General features: G+C 50.3%; 9 protein-coding genes across 9 annotated transcripts; 4 read left to right on the forward strand and 5 right to left on the reverse strand.

Annotated features, from left to right (window-relative positions):
• Nucleotides 1–1,491: 1,491 nt before the first annotated feature.
• On the forward strand, nt 1,492–6,678 carry APUU_50569S (uncharacterized protein; the record flags this gene model as incomplete). The annotated part of the gene is made up of 12 exons (XM_041705580.1): nt 1,492–2,386; nt 2,445–2,496; nt 2,553–2,569; nt 2,629–2,706; nt 2,775–3,267; nt 3,318–3,401; nt 3,450–3,509; nt 3,560–3,749; nt 3,800–5,233; nt 5,283–5,683; nt 5,740–6,365; nt 6,455–6,678. The coding sequence occupies 12 exons, from the start codon at nt 1,492–1,494 to the stop codon at nt 6,676–6,678; spliced, it is 4,554 nt and encodes a 1,517-aa protein (XP_041558052.1).
• Nucleotides 6,679–7,254: 576 nt separating this feature from the next.
• APUU_50570A (ubiquitin domain-containing protein) lies at nt 7,255–8,382 on the reverse strand (the record flags this gene model as incomplete). The annotated part of the gene is made up of 3 exons (XM_041705581.1): nt 7,255–7,395; nt 7,475–8,320; nt 8,380–8,382. 3 exons carry the CDS (start codon nt 8,380–8,382, stop codon nt 7,255–7,257), a joined length of 990 nt encoding a protein of 329 aa, XP_041558053.1.
• Nucleotides 8,383–8,749: 367 nt separating this feature from the next.
• On the reverse strand, nt 8,750–11,010 carry APUU_50571A (putative G-patch domain protein; the record flags this gene model as incomplete). Its single annotated transcript, XM_041705582.1, has 2 exons — nt 8,750–10,745; nt 10,805–11,010. The coding sequence occupies 2 exons, from the start codon at nt 11,008–11,010 to the stop codon at nt 8,750–8,752; spliced, it is 2,202 nt and encodes a 733-aa protein (XP_041558054.1).
• Nucleotides 11,011–12,161: 1,151 nt separating this feature from the next.
• On the forward strand, nt 12,162–15,469 carry kin1 (putative serine/threonine protein kinase Kin1; the record flags this gene model as incomplete). The annotated part of the gene is made up of 3 exons (XM_041705583.1): nt 12,162–12,782; nt 12,852–13,479; nt 13,545–15,469. 3 exons carry the CDS (start codon nt 12,162–12,164, stop codon nt 15,467–15,469), a joined length of 3,174 nt encoding a protein of 1,057 aa, XP_041558055.1.
• Nucleotides 15,470–16,553: 1,084 nt separating this feature from the next.
• Nucleotides 16,554–16,997, reverse strand: APUU_50573A (uncharacterized protein; the record flags this gene model as incomplete). The annotated part of the gene is made up of 1 exon (XM_041705585.1): nt 16,554–16,997. One exon carries the CDS (start codon nt 16,995–16,997, stop codon nt 16,554–16,556), a length of 444 nt encoding a protein of 147 aa, XP_041558056.1.
• A 173-nt stretch (nt 16,998–17,170) lies between these two features.
• On the reverse strand, nt 17,171–17,752 carry APUU_50574A (uncharacterized protein; the record flags this gene model as incomplete). The annotated part of the gene is made up of 1 exon (XM_041705586.1): nt 17,171–17,752. The coding sequence occupies one exon, from the start codon at nt 17,750–17,752 to the stop codon at nt 17,171–17,173; it is 582 nt and encodes a 193-aa protein (XP_041558057.1).
• A 738-nt stretch (nt 17,753–18,490) lies between these two features.
• On the reverse strand, nt 18,491–19,987 carry APUU_50575A (uncharacterized protein; the record flags this gene model as incomplete). The annotated part of the gene is made up of 1 exon (XM_041705587.1): nt 18,491–19,987. The coding sequence occupies one exon, from the start codon at nt 19,985–19,987 to the stop codon at nt 18,491–18,493; it is 1,497 nt and encodes a 498-aa protein (XP_041558058.1).
• A 375-nt stretch (nt 19,988–20,362) lies between these two features.
• APUU_50576S (uncharacterized protein) lies at nt 20,363–22,570 on the forward strand (the record flags this gene model as incomplete). The annotated part of the gene is made up of 3 exons (XM_041705588.1): nt 20,363–20,879; nt 20,952–21,070; nt 21,149–22,570. The coding sequence occupies 3 exons, from the start codon at nt 20,363–20,365 to the stop codon at nt 22,568–22,570; spliced, it is 2,058 nt and encodes a 685-aa protein (XP_041558059.1).
• A 920-nt stretch (nt 22,571–23,490) lies between these two features.
• clrD (histone-lysine N-methyltransferase Clr4) lies at nt 23,491–25,150 on the forward strand (the record flags this gene model as incomplete). The annotated part of the gene is made up of 3 exons (XM_041705589.1): nt 23,491–23,538; nt 23,694–24,624; nt 24,699–25,150. 3 exons carry the CDS (start codon nt 23,491–23,493, stop codon nt 25,148–25,150), a joined length of 1,431 nt encoding a protein of 476 aa, XP_041558060.1.
• Nucleotides 25,151–25,378: the final 228 nt, after the last annotated feature.

Raw genomic sequence — 25,378 nt, forward strand, 5'->3', positions numbered from 1 at the left:
AATTTAAAATGCAAGTTTCATAAGAGCAATGCTAACGAAGTCTCGAGTCGCTATCGCATCCATGACTTTTTTTTAAATGTTTGCACTGTTTGGTTATTGCTAGTGGGGAGCATGTCGAGTCACGTGCGGCTCTTGAGTGACCGAGAAATAGAATACGTCTCCAACTCTCCGGTTTTCACTGCTCGTCGGGAGTCTCTCGTCTGGAGAGCAATGCAGGCCAATCGATGCTGCAGGTGGGGATTCGGTTGCCTCCAGTACATGAATTACCAACGGCATTGTACAGAATATGTTGACTGCCCTGACTTTCGTGACAGCAGAAGAGTGACGTTTCTATGAGGTTGGCCTGCACGCACTATTCGCCGAGCTTGCACCATGGACCTGGAGCGGAATAGCGTTCACTAACTATAGTAAATAATGGTATTCGAGTTTAAGAACTGAAATACTACTTTAGTAATTGCACTCTTCCGTCGGAGTTCTTCTGCCTTTTTAGTACATAGTACTTCGGTGTGGATAAGAAAAACATCCGCTGACTACGAGATACTTATGCCAAGTTATGCTCGGAAATGCGTTTCGAGATCGACGAGTCAGTGGAGAGTTTTGTGGCATCAGCCCAATGGATGGAGCTGCTTAGCGTCAATGCTGCTGATCACTCTTGGCTCTGGGCCCAAGCAAAAGCTCACGACTTTCCGAGATGCGGAGTACGAAGCACGAAGTAAGAATGCCGGCAGCTGTTTGCAGTGATCCAGGTAGTACCTAGTATTTACTGCTACAGTAGTTAATGCTGAGTGGTATCTCCGAGATGGTGGAGCCTCGGACTTGAAGGCTGTTGGCCCCTCCAATGGGCCAAGTCTAGTGTACACCAGTTTCCAACAAACAAAGGATATTTGGGTTAGAACTGGGTTTATTATTATGTGCAATTGAACGGACCAGTGACTCTCAGGGAGCGTGAAACCTTAAAGCTGTCTTGTTATGGGAGATCTTTATGCTCTGGAGTCTGGACCGCATCCGGAATGCTCTCATTCGACCCGTCCCCGCCCCTCGTTGCAATCTTGGAATTCCCATTCCCATGCTATATTCTGTTTATTGTTACACGAGAGCCCACTGCGTCTCCTTTTTCATGACATCACGATGCCCACGTCGGCAAATCGCAGTCGTGCGATCCCTGCGGTCTCTGAGGACCGTCACCCACGGTTCACGTCAGAACCCCGAAAGGACTCCCCCGGACTTGTTGCCAATGGCCATTGGACGACATCACTACTGTCTCTTTACCTGTCGCCTTTTTCCAAATAAATCCCTTTTTCTCCCAGTCAGATGATACATTCTGTTGCGGAGTTGCACCGGTTCGGCTTCCTGTCTCCGAAGTATTTACCCACTGGAAACTGCTGATACCTTCTTGCGCCTGTCGTTTCTTCCTTTTCTTTCCCATTACGATCCTCTACCCTCCATAGACAGTGCGATCTGAGCACCTTTGCTACTGGGCACGGTGTCGAAATGGCTCAGAATGAGGAACTCAGCAGCAGCTCCCACCAGAGCTCGGAGCAACAAGATGAGATCCACGAAATCCCTCAAACACAGTACCGCAGTCGCCAGAATTCAAGGGTAGCCCAAGATGATACGACCTATTTCGATGAGATCAACCCTGACGGTAAGGCAGAGTTGACTCACATTGCCTCGAACTTTCCCAGGCGCACTTCCAGTGCTAGTGCCAGTGTTGGTGTCGGTGGAAAGGGAATACAGCGAATGGACACTGTCGACGAAATGGCCCTCGATGACCCAGCCTTTGATCCTACAACTGACCAGTTTGACCACTACAAATGGGCCCGTAAAATGATGAAGCTCATAGATAGGGAAGGGTTCCCCCGGCCACCATCGATGGGCATCTCATTCCAGAACCTCAATGTATCTGGTTCGGGGTCGGCGTTGCAGTACCAAGATACTATGGCGTCTCTCTTTGCTGCACCCTTGCGACTTAATGAGCTCTTATTCAGACGATCCCCCGAGAAACATATTCTGCACGATTTCAACGGGTTAATCAGGAGCGGCGAGCTCTTGATCGTATTGGGGCGACCTGGCAGTGGTTGTTCAACGTTTTTGAAATCACTATGTGGTCAGCTCCATGGGCTGAAACTAGGGCAAGACTCCGAGATTCAATACGGTGGAATTTCGCAGGAGACTATGCTCAAGGAATACAAGGGAGAGGTCCTATACAACCAGGAAGTGGACAAGCACTTTGCTCATCTCACAGTCGGGCAAACCCTGGAGTTTGCAGCAGCAGCCAGGACTCCCGAGCACCGATTAGAGGGAGCCAGTCGTCACCAGTTCGCTACCTACGTTACCAAGGTCGCCATGTCTATTTTCGGTCTATCGCACACCTACAACACCAAGGGTATGGTATCCACGCTAGAAATATATGCCCCTGACATCTGTATCTGACTGTAATATAGTTGGCGATGACTATATACGAGGTGTTTCCGGTGGTGAGAGAAAACGAGTCAGGTCTGTTCTCATATTCATCACAACCATAAAATGGCTTGGAACTAACTCATATATAGTATTGCCGAAATGGCCTGTAAGCCTTCAAATAATGACTGTCCTACTTTGTTTGGCTTAACACTGACATACGTACAGTGTCGGGAGCACCTGTTGCGGCCTGGGACAACAGTACAAGAGGGCTTGATTCTGCAAGTGCCTTAGAATTTGCTAAGGGTAAGCTTAACCGATCATCCATAGCAGTCTCCTATAAAACAGACGGAACTGATCAGTGCATTTATAAGCGTTGCGCGTGTCTGCAAATGTAGCCGGCACTTGCCATGCCGTTGCAATTTACCAGGCTTCACAGGCAATCTATGACATCTTTGACAAGGCTGTTGTCTTATACGAAGGACGCGAGATCTATTTCGGACCCTGCGGCGATGCAAAGGAATATTTTGAGGAGATGGGCTTTTATTGCCCACCACGCCAGACGACTGGTGACTTTTTGACATCCGTAACCAACCCACAAGAGCGTACAGCGCGCGAGGGAATGGAGAACAAGGTTCCACGAACGCCTGAGGAATTCGAGACATACTGGAAGAACAGCCCGTACTACTCCGATCTTAAGCAAGACATTGCTGATCATTCGGAGGAGTTCCCTCTCGGTGGAGAGGCTGCACAAACCTATGGTCACGCGAAACGGCACAAACAGGCAAAACACGTCAGGCCTAAAAGCCCCTATGTCATTTCAATTCCAATGCAGGTCAAGCTTTGTACAATTCGAGCCTATCAAAGGTATTCATTCTGCTGAGTGCATCTGATATCTTTCGACTGACAGTGGCTAGGATATGGAACGACAAACCGTCTACACTGACAACCGTTATTGGTCGAATTGTGATGTCTCTTATTATTGGTTCTATATACTTCGGGTAAGGGCTTGTGGGGATACATACTGGACGATATTCTAACATATACAGTACCCCGAACGCCTCCGCCGGGTTTCAAAGTAAAGGAGCTTCTCTATTCTTCGCTGTTTTGTAAGTGCCTACCCTTGATGTAGAATGGAATCACAACTAATATGCCCCAGGATGAATGCTCTTATCAGTATTACCGAAATCAATTCACTTTACGATCAGCGTCCGATTGTAGAGAAACAAGCCTCGTACGCTTTCGTTCACCCCTGGGCTGAAGCATTTGGCGGGATCGTGTCGGATATTCCGGTCAAATTTGTTTCAGCTGTCGTCTTCAACATAATCTATTACTTCTTGGCTGGGCTGGTAAGTATAGTTATTCTGTCCGCATGTCACAATAGTGCTAACAGGCGCAGCGTTACGAACCTTCGCAGTTTTTTATCTTCTTTCTTTTCACATTTCTCAGCACTCTCGCCATGTCGGCGGTCTTCCGAACCCTAGCGGCATCGACAAAGACTTTATCCCAAGCAATGTCCATGGCCGGAGTAATGGTACTGGCTATCATTATTTACACTGGTTTCGTGATACCCACACCGCAAATGTCCGATGTCCCGTGGTTCAGTTGGATTAGATGGATTAACCCGGTGTTCTATACCTTCGAAGCTATGGTAGCCAACGAATTTCACGGTCGACGATTTGAGTGCTCACAATTCGTACCCGCATATCCGAGCCTGAGCGGAGATTCCTTCATTTGTGCAGTTCGAGGAAGCGTTGCGGGAGAGCGGACCGTCTCGGGAGACTCTTACATCTGGGCTCAGTACCGCTATACATATGCTCACGAATGGAGAAATCTCGGGATTCTGATCGGTTTTTGGATTTTTTTCACCATAGTATATCTGGTTGCGACTGAGATCAATTCGGCGACGTCGTCCAAGGCTGAATTTCTGGTATTCCGCCGCGGTCATGTGCCGCCACAGATGCGCAACCTCGACAAAGATCAAGGAGATGCACCACCTGAGAATACCGCTTTGGCCGAAAAGCCAAGTGAGGCCGCGACAGCGAATACCTCTGCGATCCCGGAACAACACAGTATTTTCACCTGGCGAAATGTGTGTTATGATATCCCTGTCAAAGGCGGCCAGCGCCGGCTGTTGGATAACGTGAATGGGTGGGTGAAACCTGGTACGTTGACGGCATTGATGGGTGTCTCGGGGGCCGGGAAAACAACACTTCTCGATGTACTCGCGAAACGTGTTTCTATCGGCGTTGTTACAGGTGATATGTTTGTCGATGGCAAGCCGCTTGACTCCAGTTTCCAAAGAAAAACGGGTTATGTCCAGCAGCAAGACCTACATCTTTCTACAACGACTGTGAGGGAGGCATTGCGCTTCAGCGCATTGCTACGTCAGCCAAAGTCAGTATCGAAGGCTGAGAAATACAAGTATGTCGAAGAAGTCATTGAAATGCTTAATATGCAGGACTTTGCGGACGCAATCGTCGGTACCCCCGGTGAGGGGTTGAATGTTGAACAGCGTAAGCTGTTGACGATTGGTGTTGAACTTGCAGCCAAGCCTGCGCTGCTCATCTTCCTTGACGAGCCGACAAGTGGTTTAGACTCACAAAGCTCTTGGTCCATTTGCGCCTTCTTGCGTAAGCTTGCAGATCGCGGTCAAGCGGTGTTGTCTACTATCCATCAACCCAGCGCCATGCTGTTCCAACAGTTTGATCGACTATTGTTTCTGGCCAAGGGAGGTAGAACTGTTTACTTCGGGGGTATTGGAAAAGAGTCTCATACTCTACTCAATTATTTTGAATCAAACGGAGCACGGAAATGTGGCTCATCTGAGAATGTCAGTCTCCATTACCCTCTTGACCCGTTATATGTGCTAATCCATGCAGCCTGCGGAATATATCCTCGAAGTGATTGGAGCCGGTGCCTCTGGAAAGTCGAGCCAGGACTGGCCGGTCGTCTGGAATGAAAGTAAAGAAGCCAAAGAAATTCAAAATGAAATTGGCCGGATCCATAAAGATAGGGCTTCTGCCCCATCGGAGGAGCAGGACAATACGCACCGCGAATATGCCATGCCTTTCACTAACCAACTGTGGCACGTAACCCTACGTGTATTCCAGCAGTACTGGCGTGAACCCGTATACATCTGGGCGAAGCTGATTCTAGCCATTGCCTCCGCCCTTTTCATCGGGTTCACCTTCTTCAAGCCTGACAGTTCCCAACAGGGATTCCAGGACGTACTATTCAGCGCATTTATGCTCACATCTATTTTCTCCACCTTAGTGCAACAGTACGTATCGCATATACTCAAACTCATCCATCAACTACTTACTAACGCCCGTCTAGGATAATGCCCAAGTTTGTCGTCCAGCGCTCCCTCTATGAAGTCCGCGAACGCCCGTCAAAAGCCTATTCCTGGGCTGCATTCATAATCGCAAACGTACTCGTCGAAATACCCTGGCAGATCCTCGCCGGCGTCGTCTCCTGGGCCTGCTACTACTTCCCCGTCTACGGCGCCAACCAAGCCCCGCACCGACAGGGCCTGATGCTTCTCTTTACAATCCAATTCTTCATCTTCACGTCGACATTCGCAACATTCGTCATCTCTGCCCTTCCCGACGCAGAAACAGGTGGTACAATCGCAACACTGATGTTCATGATGACCCTTGTCTTCAACGGCGTCATGCAGCCGCCCAATGCTCTTCCCGGGTTCTGGATCTTCATGTACCGCGTTTCCCCGCTGACGTATCTTATCTCTGGTCTTACGGCGACGGGTCTCCATGGCCGAGAGATTGTGTGTTCGGATGAGGAAATGAGCGTGTTTAACCCGCCTTCCGGACAGACTTGTGGACAGTATATGAGTGCTTACCTCCAGGTCGCGCCAGGGAGGCTGTACAATCAAGACGCTACGCAGAACTGCCAATACTGCTCCCTGAGAAGCGCGGATCAGTACCTTGCTGCGTCGAATATTTGTACGTGAACCTTCTCCTGCCCCTTCTCCACTAAACAAACCTAACCTAGTAAATAACCCAAACTAACCATGGAATTCTCGTACAAACAGTCTACTCAGAACGCTGGCGAAATTGGGGTATCGGATGGGCCTACATCGGGTTTAATATCTTCGGCACAGTAGCGCTCTACTACATATTCCGGGTCCGACACTGGAATCCGACGAGTATAGTCCGTGGTGTTAAGCGGGCGGCGGTCTTTGTTTGCCGTGTGTTCAAGAGGCGCTCTGGGGAGACGCCAAAGGGGAAGGAGGCGGATAATGGAAGGTTGCTCTAGGTTTCCTTCTGTGTAGGATCTTCGTTAGTTGGAGGTTAGGTTTTAAGAGTAGTTGCGATGATGAGATAGTGATCTATGTTTCCAAAATCTGTAGAATCAGAACGGTTGGAGGCGGACTGTCATAACTTGAAATGAATATTCTACAGAGTTAAGTTTGACAAGGATAATAGTCGTGAACTTAACCTCGACTTTATATTACCACGAAGGATGTAGGCAAGTTGAAAGTATTCAGATTCCTATATTTGCACTACGTAGACTGGGAGTAGTTAGGTAGATAAATCAAGTTAAACAGACAAGACAGCCGACGAGGGGTATTATGCAATGCGATGGATTCTGTAAGTTGAAGTGTATCAAACGCCGGCAGCCTGGAGAATCGGGGTATGTATTATCGTGAACTCGTACAAGTGTCGCATCGTCTGTAGAGCGTGGTTGGGAATTATACAAGGCTAGGACTGTTGCCTGGTGCCTGGTGCTGTTTTCAGTGGTTGGTATGTCGGCTAAAGGGTAAGAGTCGTTGGGCTCGCGGGGAAAGTGAAGGGGTATAGAAGATGAAAGTCGTAGCTGTACACATTTAGGTCACGATGAGGTTGAGGATCGCCGTGCGACAACCATAGCATTTACTACATTGCCTGGCTTCCAACCCTGGTCGACGAGTGGTGTATTCTCTTTGAGGATCTTGCCTAGGTAGGCGACTCGGACGCGCTGTGTCCTGGGTATCTATATTTCCCGTTAGTTGTCGGTGCTCCTTCGGATCAAAGTGATACAGATGGAAAAAAAGAGAGAAATGTAGACTTACTCCGACTTCCTGCTGCACCTTCCGCGCAAGAAACCCGACATTTTGCGCCTTATTCACAGTGACGACAAGATCCTCTCCATCGCGATCACTCAATCTCGCCTTCACCCGGATCAAGTCGCGCTCACTCGTCTTACCCTTCTCGTCCCTCCTCCGTTCACTCTCACCATCCTCCCCAATCAACTCATCCCCGGATTCTACCTCATCACCAAAGTCCTTCCTATCATCCACCTCAAAACCCACATCTACATCCTCCCCATCCGTGCTCCCATCTTCACCAGTATCGACAACGATATTATCTGGATCACTCACGATGCACCTCGGCAATCGGTAAAGCACTCCCTGCTCATCATAGCACCCTTGACAAAGATCCCCTGTTGGAACAGTGACGCCCGCCGCATCGATAATGCTCTGCGCAGTCCCAAAGTCCTCATTCCGCATGAACGTCAGAGCAGCGGATAGCGCAGCCCATACCTCGGGACGACCGGTGACGCGGGTTTCGAAGAACTCGGTGCGTTCGCGATCGAGAAGTGTGCGCGTCCATAGGCGCTTCTTGCTGTTCCAGATGTGCGGGCGGATCGGTGCGTTAATGTGCTCGGGCAATGGGACTGGGGTTTGGTTTTGGGGTGGGTGCTTCTGGCGGGATTGCCGTGAGGACGAGGGGTGGTGGTTGAGGATAAGGGGCGGTCGGTGGCGGGAAGACGAGGACGGGGATGTTAGGGATGAGGATCGATGGGGACGGGTCGATGAGGGTTCGTTCGTTGTGTCGTGATTGTTGTTGTGGTGGTGGTGGTCTTCTGAGGGGGACTGAGCGTCGTGGGAATCACGCGACACGGAGAAGCAGCAGCCCTGGGATCGGTTGAGTCAGTGATTGCTACGAGAGGATCTAGCGATAGCAAAGTAGGTACCATCTTGGAGGAAAAGAGTCGGCTCCATCAGCTGCAACGTTGAGACATGGGATGTGAGAGAAGAATGGGGCGAATGGGCCGAAGAGTCGATGATGAGATGAAAGAGCAGCTAGGAACGGCCTCCAAATACGAAGTTCTCCAACGTGGGGAGATTGTCCAAATATACTCCACGGTGACATAAAGTTTCCGTGGTTCGCACTGTCAGTCTCACCACCTGCCGTGCAATCAGAAGCTTAAGATTCGCCCAAGAGTGCTTTGCTCTGCGGGGTTTTCTGTCTGATTTATGTACTTTCGTTACTTTATTTACTAGCGCCGTGGTAGTACATTAGAGTGGCTAATCTGACGCCCCGGTGGGTCACTTGTCCTGCTGTCACTCCTCCTCGTCTTCGTCATCACTGCCAAATATTGCCTTAAATACTGCCTCACCTGGTCGCTCAGCCTCCAGAGCTTCGTTGCGATCTGCTTCGATGACAACAGGCGCCTGTTGGGGCGTCGGCGTTGGGGCTGCGTGCATCGGCGACGCAGAGTCTCCACGCGACGGGACCAGAGCTCCGCCCCCACCAGCCGCTAGCATAAGCTGATTCATGGCATCTTGCGACACGAGTTCTCGCGGCCGGGTGTCTGTCTGGTATCCTGCGGACTGGAAGCGACCTCCGGCCGATGCGGAAGATCCACCGGAAGGCTCTCCCGGGTCAACCTGCACATGGCTGGGAGGTTTGATGTTGAACCGCTTGCACAATAAACGGGTGGGGTAAAACGAGACCGTGGTGCGTGTCATCGGCCCGAACATGCCAATTTTTGCAGCCGCTATCGCTGGGTCCTCAGGCTTTTCGCTGGGCTTACTGAGTAATGGCGTATTCGCGTCAGACTCTGATTCATCCGATGCTCCCTTTGGGCCGGAAGAGGCGGATGTAAATCGCGATGCCATCACTCCGGACACAGGCTTGAAGACCTCCGCCGCTCGAGAAAATTCGTCGAGCTCTGTAATCCACTCATCAGTACTAGAGCCTGACACACGCTCTGGGAGAGTGTCGCGAAGACCAGCTCGGATTTCAAGAAACGTCCGGTAGCGGGCCCGTTTAGCCTCGTCATCCGAGTACGGCATCCAGCCACTGGCGGCGCGCGTAAGAGCTTGCACGGCCACTAGTTTATCTAGCTTGGGTACAAGATCCCATAGTTGTTTTTGCCTTTGTGAATCCGAAAGTTCATAGCCCTTTGGGGCCTTTTCACCTAATGCCGGTGGTAGATTCGCTTGGCCTGTAAGCTTCGCAATTTTTTCCCGGCCTTCGGGAGTCATCCAGTCAAATATAGACTTTGCTGGTAATTGGTCTTCTCCCAAAAGTGCTGCCCGCGATACTGGATCTAGAGTTGAGGCTTTGGCTGCCTCCGCAGGAGACACGTAATCAGAGGCATCGCGCTGTTTGAAAGGCGCCTTCTTAGACTTCCAGTCTTTGGGTATCGCTGGCGGGGCATATTTCTTGTCCGAGGATAGCGAGAGGTTCGATATACCCTCCGCCAGTAGAAATCCATCAAGCGGCAAGCGGCCATCATGGCATTTTCTGAAGCCAGCAGCGCCTTTGGCGGCAATTGTCTTCTTAGGGATAAAGACCGGCTTGGTGCTTAAGAGAGGGTTCGACGACCCCAAGGCAGATTTCGCGTCGTCTGTAGCTTTCGTTTTGGTTTTCTTCTTTTTATCACCACCAAGAGTGCGGTTATATGAAATCCGTGGACCAAGAGAGTAAGGGTCCTCATCATCTGAGCCCGTATCATTGAGTACACCAACGCCAAAAGCTCCTCGTCGAGGTTTCTGGGGGTTGGGTTGCTTTGGTTTGTTGGTGTTGAGCCGCCGTCCGAAGAAAGAATCGGCATCTTCATCAGATCCTTCGCGCTCTTCCTGATGGGAGCTAAGACGAGCTTCACCGTCAAACCCCAGTCCTTTATGGTCGGTCTTGCGTACAAACGCAACCATCGGCGGGTTCTCCGGTGCAAACAGATACGTTTTGTCCGCCCCATCGCCTGGGTGGGCTTTTCCGTCTCCCAAATCGGCTTTCCGTCTCACTTTTGGACCAATACCTTGTCCGTCCCTCCATCCCATCTTCTTCAGAAGTTTCACGCCAATAGTTTCACCCGACACCTTGAAGATATCCATTAGCCCACCACGGCGCGTTGCGTCCGTAGCCGTGGAACCAAATCCTGAGAAGTCTTCGTTCGTTTGTAGGTTCCGCGCCTCTTCTGCCTCTCGAATATCATCCTCATCCATAAAGTCCTCCGCTCGCTGTTTCGGTGCATCCTTTGCTCGATTTTGACGCGAAGACACAAATGTCGAAGGTGTCCATCCCTCTTTCGACCCGGCAGTGTTGAAATACCTGAGATAGAGGGCCACTTTAGTGTGCTGTCCAAGGGATTCGCTGAATCGTGGGCTCACCCGGCACTGAATCCACCGGTGAAGGCGCCATGTAGGCGTTTCCTTCCCCGGTCATCTGTCACCTCCTGCTTCCATACTGGCACGTACGATCCATCGTCTCGAGTACTTTCATCAAGGGGCGGAAGAGGAGTTCCAAAGAAGGCGTAGGGCGATTGCTGGGCCTGGAGGTCGGCTTCGAAAGCCGCGCGCGTTCTTTTGCTAGCCATTCTTTGGCGTTATAAGGCAGAGTCGGGCATAGCGAGCACTATTTAATTAGCGGCATGATTCGGATAGAATGTGCGGAATATACCTTTAGAAAAGCGAACAAGGTGTTTTGAGCTCAAGTTAAGTGCTGGTGGAAGGTTGAAGAAGCAAAGAATGGGACAAGTGACGCCAGAAGGTTCATTGCACCGCCACATGTGTGGCTTGTATACTTCTGCGGGCTTGGACAAAATCAGTAAACTGCAGGTCTGGTTTATTACTCTGAATTATTCACTCAAAACAAAAGTTTTGCTACAGTCATTACGAGTCAAGCAGATCGTTTCTTTGTTTCAAGGCCTCGAGTGGTAGCGAATCTGGTGGCAGAATACCTAGAGGAGATCAAGGACTCAAGGCAATCGGGTAATTGTTGCAGAGCTCTGTGATGCATCAACTAAATCCTCGTGATCTTGTGCGGCATGATCCCTATGAGTTACGGAGTGTATTGCGACGCTGTACGTGCCCAAAGCACCTGGTCATTTCAAGCACGACTGGGTGCTGTATCAGGCACGAGGTTAACCGGGTGGCTGGGTTGAGCTGACATATGTCATCTGGTGAGGGAGGGATCCCTGGCAGCTATTTATTTGGGTTGGAGGAAATACGAGGCATGGCAGGCCGTAGATTAACTCTGATTTATTAGCAGAACGTTCAAGACATAAAATTGGGCGATAGGCGCCGGGATGGATGGTTGCGTGCGGCCCCTGGCTTTGTTTCTCCCTTCAGGTGTTTCTCCGCAGCCGCATCCAGATCCATCCATCTTGCTCTCGCTTTCCACAACACACTCCTGCATAGTGCTCCCTTCGACTTCTTCTCCCCAGCGTTTACTCTTCTCTTCCTCGCAATCCTGGTTTTCTCGTTATCTTCAGATTCGCCCCCCGCAGATGGAGTCTCTGTGAACGGTTTGGCCCGCGACGATCACTTTCCTTGGGTTCTCGTCAGCAAACGCTCCTCTCTTCCCCCACTCGCTCCCCCGACCGTCCATCTCGACCTCCGACCTCGTCCCCGTTTGGCTTCATCCCGCAAACATCGAGTTCATCGGTGGCGGCTTCGACTTGAGCAATCAGGGTTGAATTGTTGCTGAACTCGTGGTCTTCCCAATTAATTTCCCCCAACCATCGTGATGTCTGCCGCTGCGCCCTCAGCCGTCCATCGCAGCCACTCCACGTCCTCCCGGCCGCCCTCCTATGGGACTGCTACGGCTGACATCCCTCACCGGACTCGAAGTGTCGCTGTGAGGCCTGCGACCGCGTCTCAACCTTCTCCAGTGCATCACAATCACTCTCATAACCGGCATTCCTATTCCAAGTCACAGTCGTACGACCGCCGACCTCCTAGCAACAACCACGCCGCTTTCGACAACATAGCTCGTCGGGACTTCGAATCTTCCAGAGGTAGCCAGCACTCCTCCCGTCGGGATAGTTCGAGGGAGCGCTCCCAGGAGCGCCCGACGAGCGCATACCGTACCGATCCATCCTCGACAAAACCCAAGAGAAACCTCTCAGTAAGAAGCCATCAGCGGGACAGTATAGACATGGCTTCTGCAGGGCCCAGGGTCGCGGACGGGGGCGCAGGCCATTCCCAACCTACTTCCGGCCACCATCTACATACAGCGAACCCCAATCAGTCGAAGCGCCGCACAATGATCGCAACCCCAACAGGCCAGTGGTCATTAGGTAAGACATTGGGGGCTGGTAGTATGGGCAAGGTCAAAGTGGGGAAACACATGGAAACTGGGGAACAGGTGAGCTTTATACCCCTTTGGAGAATATGCTTCATCGGATATGTTATTAACGAGACTGTCGTGTTATAGGTTGCTATCAAGATCGTGCCTAGACAGTCAACGGAAGAACATCGGAGCGTACGTGAGGCCGAAAGGGCAGACCGTTCAAAGGAGATTCGAACTGCTCGCGAGGCAGCCATTGTCAGTCTCGTGAATCACCCGTATATATGCGGCATGCGCGATGTGGTACGGACCAATTACCACTGGTATATGCTTTTCGAGCTTGTCAACGGTGGTCAAATGTTGGACTACATCATCTCTCACGGCAAGCTGAAAGAAAAGCAGGCGAGGAAATTCGCACGCCAAATCGCCAGTGCGCTGGATTACTGCCACCGCAATAGCATTGTGCACCGGGATTTGAAAATCGAAAATATCCTCATCAGCAAGACCGGCGACATCAAAATCATTGATTTTGGTCTTAGTAACCTTTTCTCCCCGCGAAACTTGCTTAAGACATTTTGCGGCAGTCTTTACTTTGCCGCTCCCGAGCTGCTCCAGGCAAAACAGTACACTGGTCCAGAAGTGGATGTCTGGAGTTTTGGGATTGTGCTCTACGTTTTGGTGTGCGGGAAAGTCCCGTTCGATGACCAAAGCATGCCAAAACTCCATGCAAAGATCAAGCAAGGAGTGTTCGAATACCCTCCTGGTCTTACTGCTGGTTAGTTAGCCCGTTCTTTGGAAGCCGTCCAACCATAAATAGTGCTAATTTTTTAATCTTCCCAGAATGCCGCCATATCATTTCGCGCATGCTGGTAACCGATCCCAAGCAACGTGCAAGTCTGGCCGAGATTATGAGCCACCCTTGGATGAACAAAGGCTTTAGCGGAGTCCCAGATAACCACCTCCCACACCGGGAGCCTTTGCAGCTTCCATTGGACCCCGCGGTGATCGATAAGATGACTGGATTCGACTTCGGATCCCCAGACTACATTGCCTCGCAGCTCACCAAAATCATAGAGTCCGAGGAGTATCAGCATGCGGTTGCGCTCAATGCGCGTGAACATGCCGCTCCCGCAAACAGTGATAAGAAGCGCGGCGTCTTTGACTTTTACAAGCGCCGAAACTCGGCCAGCAAAGATAATCTTACAGCGCCTTCAGCAGAAGCTATCCAGCTTGGAAATGACCCATTGAATGCCTACAGTCCATTATTATCTGTATATTATCTCGTCAGAGAAAAGCTGGAGAAAGAAAAGACCGAGACCAACCCGGGTGCCCTCGGCATTCAAGTAACCAGTGGCGATGCGCTGCTTCAGGTACCTGATCTAGCAGCCCCAGAAGCTGCCCATACCAACCAGTACCATGTCCCCGGAGAGAAAGATACGGGAAGGCGGTCGCGCCCACGCGCCCGGACCCATGGTGAAGATGAGGTTACGGGGGGCATGAAGAACACCAACCTCGCGCCGGGACAACCCTCCCACAGCCCCGCTGCGTCCCAGCCAGAAACTCCAGCGAAGAAAGAGAGTGCCGCTGTTGGTCTTCTGAGGCGCTTTAGTACACGGAGGACGAAGGATCGTAGCCGTGACCCCGAACGGTCAAGGCTTACAAGCCCTCATGGGCCATCTCTCAATGTGCAGCCGCCGGCCGACTCTGCCTCTCCTCTCTCGAGGGGATTTAGCATACGGAGAAACCGCCGTGCGGAACCTTCCCCAACAAAACTTCCAACAACAGGCAGTCAACCTCACCATCAGGACCTCCTCAAGACTCCTGGATCGGCAGAGCCGGCCTCACGATCCAACAAGTTCCTCGAGAGGTCGACTAGCGTTAGCTCAGCCGATCCGCGAAACCGACGGACGCGCCGAACCGATGCGGATGTGACCAACCAGCCGCCGCAAACGAGTGGATCAGAATACTCAGGCGCCGCAAAGGACCCTACCGGACGGGAACAGAAAGCGACGACCCGTACGCACGCCACCCGGACAATGTCTCTTGGCCATGCCCGTCGTGAAAGTATCCAGGCTCGACGGGCTCGGCGAGACGCTACGAGGGAAGCCAATGTTCCCGAGGAAACTGACGGAGAAATTTCTGGACCGGGAGCTGCCTTGGAGAGTGCGAATGAAGAAGACCTATCCAAGCCAGTCTATCTTAAGGGCCTCTTTAGTGTTTCAACTACTAGCAGCAAGCCCCTGGCTTTTATTCGCTCCGACATTATTCGGGTCTTGAAACAACTTGCTGTTGAGCATGTGGAGATAAAGGGCGGCTTTAGCTGTCGTCATGCGCCTAGTATTGATCTGGACAAGGTAGTCGACAATGGGCCTCCAAGCCCTGAACGACAAGGCCAGGTCTCCAGCCACCGTCGCCGGATTAGTTTCGGGGGTCTATTGAACCATGAGGATGGTCGTGAGGAGACTCGAAGCTCAACGCGCCGCCGCCAGCGGGCGCCGGACCGCAGCTTCGTCTCAAACTCAGAAGCTTCAGATGAATATCTTGAAGGCCGTGATGCCAATCTACCCAGTGGAGAACGTGTTGTTGGAGAGACAACCACCCGAGTGCAAAGCGACACGGGTGGGAACCTTGTTCTCCGGTTCGAGATACTCATCGTTAAGGTGCCGTTGTTCTCGCTCCACGGCATCCAGTTCAAGAAGGTGTCCGGAGGTATGTGGCAGTATCGGGAGATGGCGAAAAAGATCCTGGACGCTCTACGGCTTTAATAGTTTCCCCCATGAGACATGTGCATCAGTGACATGGCGTTTTCATCTAACGGGCAAGCCAGTTTGGCATGACAGTTATACATGAGCATGATGTTTTCTTTAATACTCTTGTCTTCGGTTTGTTTTTTTTGTTTTGTTTTGTTTTGTTTTGTTTTTACTCAAGTCAACCGCATCAAGTGGCCTGTATCTGCATAGGCAAGTGTTAGCTTTTGTGAACGCATATTTACTGAGCTGGCTCATCTCATTTGCAATTGAAATACTTCTGCTATTGGTATTTACCTACATTCCGCGTCTAGTCAAGCCCTGGTCGGTACTTCCTCTTATCATCTTATGTGAGATCGACCACTTTTTTGTGTTTCTGTACAATTGAGCCATCTTACCCCTCGATTATTCACGCTCTTGGTTAGATCGACACAATGCTGCCTTGATTTGAGCTTATAGAAGATTAGCTTTATTTTCAATGAACCTTACCCACCCTAATATTGATGGTATTTGATCCCCTTTCCAGGTAAGGTTCACTTGCTCCTGGAGAACGTTGCAATCCACGTGGAAACAAGGCAATAAGCTGCTTAGTCAGCATTTAGACCTTTGAGACATCAGGACTATTAGGGCTTGTCACGGGCATCTGAACAAACTGTTGCTTGACAGTAAGGCTATGAAGCCTTCAAGACAATTAAACTGATCAGTTGCCGAATAATTTAGAATAGTCTATATCGGTGCACGAATTCTACGTGTAAATCTCAGTACCAAAATGTCTGACCATCGTTACTTGATTCTGGTGTGGCTAGCTGAGTAAGTGGCTAGGTGAACAAAGAAAATGTCTCATATCTTGCTAGGATAAATAGAAGTAAGATTTAGCCGGCCCGGAAGGAGTGCCCATTTATTGGCATTCGACGGTAATTTGACCATGTTGAGCGTAAAACTGTCTATAATGGTCGGTCATAGGGCTAGGCTCCACATATCAGGGAAACCCACCCCGGCACGAGCCCTAACAGGACAAAGAACTTGTATCGCCAATGACCGTAGGGCACGATATCCCTCGTAAGATTTCTTTTTCTTTTCTTTTCATTTGTGTTTTCAGGGATTAGAGTTTTTGCTCGTTTACTTCCGTATTGCGACCTTTCCTGACTGATCTGCGGGCGCTGAGTTCTGTCGGTGTAGCCTCGTCGACATGGGCGACATCCACCGCTTCATCGACCTCAACCTTATCATGCGCAAGGACAAGACCCTTGACATGTCCCAGTAAATTATCCAACTCTGTCTGAACCTTTTCGCGAAACTCGTTTTCGAGATTCTCCAGTTTCCGGCGCCGCAGCTCTTCCTCCTGGCGTTGGTGCTTCTGCTCCAACTTGTACTGGTCAACCGCCGCGCGCTTCATCGCAGCTTCCTCCTCCTCGCGTTCCTGCCTCTCAAGGATCTTCCGTGCCTCCTCGGCCTTGAGTTTCTTCGCAAGCTTCTCCCTTCTCATTTCGTCATCGATCGATTGTTGGAGCCTTTCTAGCTCCGCGAACCGCGCCGCATTCTTCATTTCTCTGTGCCGTGCCTCCATTTGCTGCGCCTCTGCAAAACTACGCGCCCTTTTTAGGCGTTGAACCTCCCGCATTTCTTCTTCCCATCGTTCTAGCTTCTCCTGTCTTTCTTGCGCTTCTTTCACTTTCTCTCGGGCCGATACATAATCTCCGTGCTGCTCCGGGTTTGGCCTCAGGTCCACCAGGGGCGCGGTGTCTCTCGCTCATACCTGTAGACTTCTGTCTTTGGAGAATCAAGATAGCTGCGACGGTCTTCCCTAGTAGAGTATACTTTGTCCCGACTGCTGTAAGCACGAGATCGATCGGTGTAGTTCCGATGCGAGCGTGGAGGCGAATGATATCTGGGAGCGCCGACATTCGCTCGTGGCCGCTGATGACGATAGTAGTACGTTGGTTGTCTATGCCCTCGCTCGTAATTTCCAAAGTCGTCTACTAAACGACCACCAGCAGCGTTGGCGGATCGGGGTTGCGCTTGCGGTTGTTGCTCTATGGGTTGGCGCTGGGTCCGAGGCCCATCAAGTCGTTTAGGGCCGGGATCGCGCTCGTAACCCTTTTCTTCTGTTCTTTGCTGGCTCGTTGGTAAGGCGTTAGAGATGTCGCTGCTATCTAGCCAGCCGATTTGGGCACGGGTAGGTGCAAAGGCAGGTGCCGTTGAAAAGGCCGGTGGTAGTTGCGGTATCCGGGGCCCAGTTGGTGTAAGCTGTTGAAGTTGGTTTTTGTCGTTCGACTCTGGGAAATCTAAGATTTCTCGCATGATGGAGGATAATTAAATTGGAATGGATAATCGGACGTCCGGTATAAACTGGCTGGCTACCTAGCACGTACGTATTTTCCGACAGGTGCCTCAGCTGGGGCACACGCTATCAACTTAGCAGCTCAAGCGTGACGTACCGATGCTTTTAAGGTTGTTTTCATGCCACAGTGCCCATCTACTGTAGGTTTTCAGTCAGCCAGTCAGGCAGCCTTAAGAAGGAGCTGACAAAAGCACAACTGCGCCCCGTGTTTTGAAAGGCAAGGCTGCGTTTGCTTGCTCACTTGGTGACTGACTCAGATTCCTTTTTTCAATAAGTTAAGTTACCATGCCCCCCAGGGATTCATCCTTGGCTGCAGGCTGGAAAGCCAATTATACTTGCATACGTGTTGGCAAAGGGAAACTTGCATGAATGAAGTTGCAGCTCGATGCCGCTGCCCAGCAATTCGGAAATTCTGTGGCGCAGACCTACGCGAATGAAAGGGGTGATACCGTGATGGCGTTCCTGAGAGATGCGGTTGAAAACCAAATCATTGCCAATCGGTCTCAAGAGAAGTGCGTCAAATGAAAACTTTTGAATTGGTGGCTGTCATTGCTGTAAAGCGTTCTAAATTGTCATGAATGCTCGTAGACAATAATAGCAAATATACATATGTGGTTTCCGTAAAAAGTAGAATTGCATATCCAGAATCAAATTGCACAGATTCTGAACAGGTATTATGCATCAAACCCCCAAAATCGTCAGTCCTGAGGCCATTGCCCTGGATATGGTGACCCTGGGCTAATACTCCCCTGGTCCTGATTTGCTTTATTACCAACTATAGGATCTTTTCCCAAGGCATCCCTCGGCCCTTTCTGCATAAAAACCAAGTCCAAAATGCTGGCAAGGGCATTCACTAGAAATATCAACACCGGGTATTTAGATATGGCCAACATTGGATTCTCGTCATGGTCAAATACTGGTTCCTTTTTGCTTGCTTCGTCTTGTCTGGCAGGGGCTTCAGAGGGTGGCTGCGGCGATAATAGCCGTTTCCGAGCTGATCGTTCTTGCTGGGTACCATCTAAGGATTCAACGGCGCTCCCCAGGATAGCGGAATACGGATCGGGGGACATGTCACGCATACCACGCTGAATGGTATCTATCAGAGTTGCTGCGGAAGAGAAGTTCGAAACACTCGAGGACCTGTTGGTCGTTGCGCTTGAAGCCATGTCATCTGGGGAGAGTAGTATTCCGCTTGGTAAATCAGACGTAACCCTCAATCTGCCAGGCTGATCTGCTTGGGTGTGAGTAGCTAGGTGCAGTTGTGGTACAGTTGGCGCAGCTCCGTTGTCCATGGAAAAAGATACCGGCAGGGCATCTGGTATCTCAACCGGAATCCTCGCGTAATTTTCACGCTCCATAGCACTACACAGGCCCTTTGCTAGCGTATCAAGGGGCCGATCGATCCCGATACGTGCATTGGGACACACCAGAGTCGCGCTCTTGCCCTGGTCGGGGTCCTGAGAGCTCGGGAACCTCAAGTGCCGTATGCCCTGGCGGAAGCGATCTCTGGAGCGTTTGAGTCGGCCCTGAATCTCAATCCGCATGATGAACGGCTGTTTGCTGTGCTGCAGGGTAAATGCCGTATGTATAACGTTGCTACGACTCGATCTGCCACCCTGATCGTTTTCACAAAGCTCCCATTTCAGCGTCTGGTAGGCCGCACTGCTCTTTCTTCCTGTCATCAGCCCGCCAGTGAATGACCAACGGCTGTCGTAGCTGGCTGCTTTTTCCCGTTCCACGCCAATGCCACTTGCTCCACTTCCAAGAACATTCAACTCCGGTGTCAGATGCACGGTTTCCGTGATAGCAACGCTTCTTGCTTCTCCGCTGAGATGTTTCGGTCCGTAGTAATCAGTCATTTGAAGGGATTCGTCATGGACTATGTCTATAGCCGCTGGGGCGGTCACTTCATCAAGGGTGACGAGAACAGTTCCACTGGCCAGACGACAGTTATGAGGCTGGTCGAAAGCGATATCCATGTAGATAATCGCCGCAGAACTTCCAGCTGGAGGCACCCCAAGGCAACCCCATTGCGACTTTGAAACACGTAGTCGACAGTCAACCAACACCTTTCCCAAATCGCGGGAGCACAAACTGGCGTTGGTGAGATGATCGAGACCGTGGAAGGTGCGACCAAAGCGACGAGCGTACGTATGAGTCGTCTTTGGTGTTGGTGATGGCGTTTCCTGCAACATAGTTTCGAGTCTCAACTTCAGGTCTCTATCAAGTTTGCATAAAACCAAAAGGAGGCAGGTTGTCGGCCCTGAAGATAATAAGTGAAAGCCACGCAGATGAGTCAAAGCTACTGAAATCCAAAATTTGACCCCTAGCCGCCCGGGGACATTGGCAAGGCCGAATCGACAAACATTCTCGTCTCGTCTGAGGGGCAGTGCCACAGCGCAGTGCAGGCGCCCACGGGAGGTTGTGGGCGTGATCCCTGCCGGCGCAAAAAGCAATGCTCTCACTCCCCGTGACAACCAATGCCAGCTCTCCTCCTTTCTCTCGCTCTCAGTTCTCTCTTCCCACTGTCATTTCAGCATTGTGTCTAGGAGTTGTCATCCTCGAAAAAAATGGACTCGTCGACCCAGCGCGAAAGACAACGCAATGTCTATGGCTCCTTCCCCTTTGATAACGATGAACCAGACCCATCTCGAGCGCTGGTCAACAGAAGGTTTCCTCCCATGGTTGAAGCTCCTTTCGGCCAGAATGCATCCCTCGGAACCAGCAGAGAGCAGAGCACTGCATCGCCCCCTTCCCCTCAGAGAGTTACCGTCGTCGGTATACAAGATTCTCCAACTATGCAGAACATTTGGAACCCTAAATCAAGAAACGATATCACCGTCCACTTTGAGATGGAGGTCGGCGAGGACCTCGATAGTTGGCTGGAGGAGTTCTCCCGTCTCAAGAGGCTGGGCCACTTTCATGCCGCCGAGCAATATTTCGAAGACAACCTACGCGATTTCAGTGGCATTCTACCGGTTGCGATTGAGTATGCCGATATGCTTGTGGAACAGGGTGCCTACAAGCGCCTGCGTCAATTTATATCTTCTCACAGGGAACTACTAAATTCTGTAGAACGAGCTGACCGTGAGTATTGCGCGGAAAAGAGGCTCCAGATTTTATACAGAGCAAACCTACTATTGATCGACGCTTTTGCAGCAATGCATTCCGCTGCCACCCTGGGGGAAGCATATGGCAAAGTGCGATTGATCGAACAAGACATGCGATCCATAGCGAAACCATCGGAAAAGCCGGTTGCGTCTCTAGATTCGTCCGAAGTAAGACCAAAACTATTCAATTCCAGATTCTCGGTGTGATTTGCTAGAAACCCCGTTGCTGATCATTGGGGTTGATAGATTCAAGTCATTCGATACGCTTTGAGAATACTATCAAAAGTAGAGAGGGAGACAGACCTCGTCCCTGAGAGACAGTTCAACTACTGGTCGAACTGGGGTCACTTATATAGACCCCTTGTTGCAGCAAGTCAAATATCAGATGCGAGGGACCTCATCATCGCTTCAATAGAGGCTGAAGGTACACCGAATACGTGGAATATCATGTTCCAAATGGATGTCCACTCTACACACGCATTCAACCGCCTCCTCGGTGACTGGAACATGGCACATTATGATGAATCAACATATTTAGCCATTCTTGACATCCTGGTGAGCGTAATATGTGATTTGTGCTCGTTTTCGGTCACCTTACCAGAAAGAGAGCATTTAACTACCGCGGAACGATGTCTACAGCATGCGCACAGCGTGGCTATCTGCCTGAAGGAAAACAGCCCAGAACTGATTAAATCCCGCCCGTATCTTCGTTGGGTTCTGGCCAAGTCTGAGCTGGAAAGGAAACTGAGTCCTGGTGAGGTGAATCTGCACAGTCATCTTAGTGCTTTCTCCGGCTTGGTTATTTGGATGAATAGCCTTCCCATATACGTCCCAATTAAGTCAGAAAACCCGCTTTGGTGCCCGGGTCTAGGAGAACACGAGCAAACCCCAGCTTCCCCAAATGAGCTTTTAGAGGCCGCTGTTGGCACCGCATGCGAGCTGGGAGATTATAGCACTGAGATAGCTTGCCTCACCGAGCTGATTTGTTGCTCCTCTGGTGCACTGGACGTACTGGGAGAGCGGTTTGATCGCATACGGAATCTGCAACTCAATTCGCAAGGCAATATTCTTGACTGCCAGCAGACATGTCTGACGCGGTACCTCACCACTACTACCAATCAGGCACGCCGGGATCTGGTCGCTGAAATCAGAGAACTGAAGGGCTTTAAAACTGGCGATTATTCTCTCAGAGAGTGGTGCACGTTAGTTATAGAGGACGCACTCTGCTTCTCTCTGGGGGACATTGTAGATAAATCCCCGGCCGTCCTCGATGAGGGATTCTCGACCTACCTCCCCCAATACATCAAGGATCAAATCATACATCGGGGGTTAGAAAAGATATATAGTCTGCACCTCAACCACGACAAAGCCAACTCAAGCGGTACCCACCGGTCCAACGTACGCAGCTTATCACCTGAGCCACCTTTAGCATACTCAAGACGACCATCATACGAACGCGTGCGACATAGAGATCCAAGACCCGGTGTTGCTGGGATGGGGGGCGAAGACTCTGGCATCGCCCCTTCGAGTGAAGACGACCTGACCGACACCGCAGTCATTGGGGTCTCGGCCTCGCCTCGAGACATGAGATCTTTCAGCCCTCCAAGAAGAGTCCTTACAAGACGTAGCACAGTAGAAAGTGTTAGTGACGAATGTGACGACCCATGACATTGAAAGGAGAAGACAATATATTACTAGACCACCGTGATATCAAACATATCTGACCCACTTGTATTGTATTCTCGAAGAATGATTTTATCCGGCCAAAAAGGTATATTATATAGTAGTCAATTCTAAGTACTGAGTATCCCGTTTTTGGTGCAGAGACAGGGCGGGCGGCTACCATAGTGTACCGGTAATTCCTAGGCCTTCCGGGTGTCCGCCGGGCGCCCAGTGGCCCCCGACACAGCCCGCAATTCTGACAGGACGGGCACCAATATCGTGTTCGCAGCGCACTTCGAATGCGAGCCAAATAGTCAGGCTTGTTTTGAGTTTGCGCCTTCTTAACTTGAAGAAAGATTGTGTTGTTTATTCAACTTTTATTACGGTGCTTAAAAATATTATTAAATATTTAAGTTTTATAAATAATTTTCGATTTTTCTATAGTGTTCATGTTATATCTAAATTATTTTATAATTCTCTTTTTATTATATATATTATGTAATACTTTCTACTAATTATGTAATATACGAACACATCACGTGATCTCAACTGCAGGCTTCATGAGCCATCCAATAACCTAACAATTTTTGTGTTTATTCTATCAGTTTAATGTTGACGAGTAGTCGCCTTATAATCACAAAATTCTAACAGCAGTTTAGCAAGCTTTGGTCATAAAATCATAAATTATTCTCAATCAAAATCACTAGTATCCACTTTCTAAACTAGGACTAGCGCCTTTTCCTAACACAAGCTCCTGGCGGAAAACACCAGGTTCTCACTTCTCCTCCTAGCTATCTACGTACTGCAGCTTCCAATTTCCATGATCGTCAAGTTCCAATCTGGTAGTTCTCTTTTCTTGTTTCTAACTCCTTAGCGTTCGCCTTTTTTTTTTTTTTTTTTTTTTCCACTTCATGCCAGGACACGACATGTTCATTGACCTCACGCAGGACTCAGATTCAGAGGATCAGCCCAGGGTAAGTCCACTCGAAGCCTCTTGTCGCGTGTTACTGGTAGGGTATCTGGATACCTGCCAAATAATGGAAACAACTTTACCGCATTTATATCATATTCTATTTTTTTAAACAATAATTTCTATATTGTTTCCGTGACTAGTACTAACCATATCTAGATTGCAAATCCGCTTTTCTCGAATCTTGCGCACAGGACACTTTCAGTTTCGTCTAGTGTTCCTCTGAAGAGGAAGTCGGATGTAGATTCAGAGACTGCATCAGTGTCTTCCTCCAACGCTGCATTTCCGCAGCTGAACAACCTCAATTCTGCGGCTGATGATTACAATAACCTTGTGCGGTCATTCAAACAGAAGTCTCAACGGGCCCATTTGAAGACCCCAAGCCCAGCTCCCAGGACAAAGCTTGAGGAGGACATCAGCGTTGTCATCCCCTCCCCATCAGCGCAGCTTAAGAGAGAAATTGACTCTGCTGAGCTGATCACAGACGCTGTGCTGACTGGCGTTTCGGAGGAGTACTATCCAACAGATGTCCATGAGAGGCGAGCTACACGGGGGGCCTACCCAGCTGCGAGAAAAACGAACCGCGCCGGTGTCTCTCTGGTAATTGGAAATCCTGGACCCTTTCTCACTGCTAAAAGCAGACGCCCTGTGATAGATCTCCTATGTGAGAGTCTCTGGGGAAAGCTCGCTTCGATAAAGGGACCTGCTGTGACTGTTGCCCGAGGGGATGAGAAGATTCTGGCTGAGAGTACCGCGGGTTTTGAATTTATTAATGAATATAAACTCCGAGATGGCGTGACTCCTATTAGCCCAGAGTTTAATGCCGGCTGCTCCTGCGATGTTGTCTGTGATCCGGCACGGTGCGGCTGTTTGACCCAGGAGGAAGATTCCGATGCGCGAATCATTCCTTACAAACGCGCTGCTGATAATGGGTCTCTTTTGGTGCTTTCTCCCGAATTTATGGCCCGTACTTCGATGATTTACGAGTGTAATTCGCTATGTGGATGTGGCGAAAAGTGTTGGAATAGTGTTATAGAACAGGGTAGGACCGTCCGCATGGAGATTTTCAACACCGGTAATCGTGGCTTCGGTATGTCTTCCACTCACTCACTGCTGTCCATACTCCGGCGACCCCCACCGAGCTAAACTGACATGTTCGAAAAGGCCTCCGCTCCCCGAACTACATCCGCGCGGGTCAATTCATAGACCTCTACCTGGGGGAGGTAATAACCCTAGAAAAGTCCGAAAAGCGCGAGAAGATCGCTAGTTCCCGTGGCGCCCCATCTTATCTCTTCACCCTCGACTTTCTTGTCGATGACGAAAACAGTTATGTTGTTGATGGGTGTAACTACGGCGCCGCAACCCGCTTCATTAACCACTCCTGCAACCCTAACTGTCGCATGTTTGCCGTCTCCCGCACCCATGGCGATGAGTATCTCTACGATCTGGCTTTCTTCGCACTAAGAGATCTCCCACCCTACACCGAACTCACGTTCGACTATAATCCGCACATGGAAAAAGTCGACACCCCGGATCCCAACGCACTACCTTGTCTCTGTGGCGAGAAGAATTGTCGTGGGCAGCTGTGGGCTAATGAGAGGAAGAAGACGAGATAAAGAGGGAAATGCGTCTCCAATACTCCCGTCCTTCATCCCTCTTCTATCATTGCATTCCTGTTTCCATTTTCTTCCCCCCTTTTTTTAGGATTCTACTTAGTTCTTCCTCCCACTTTTACTACCACTGGCGGCATTTTGCATAGCACCTCAGGTCTTGTCTTACTTTGGCGTTGGCATGCATTGCATTAGGTGTTATCGAGCTTTATTTTGATTGCATTGCGCGGAGCT

Source organism: Aspergillus puulaauensis, chromosome 5 (genome assembly GCF_016861865.1).
Source record: "Aspergillus puulaauensis MK2 DNA, chromosome 5, nearly complete sequence".
In the NCBI taxonomy this organism is placed as follows: Eukaryota; Fungi; Ascomycota; class Eurotiomycetes; order Eurotiales; family Aspergillaceae; genus Aspergillus; species Aspergillus puulaauensis.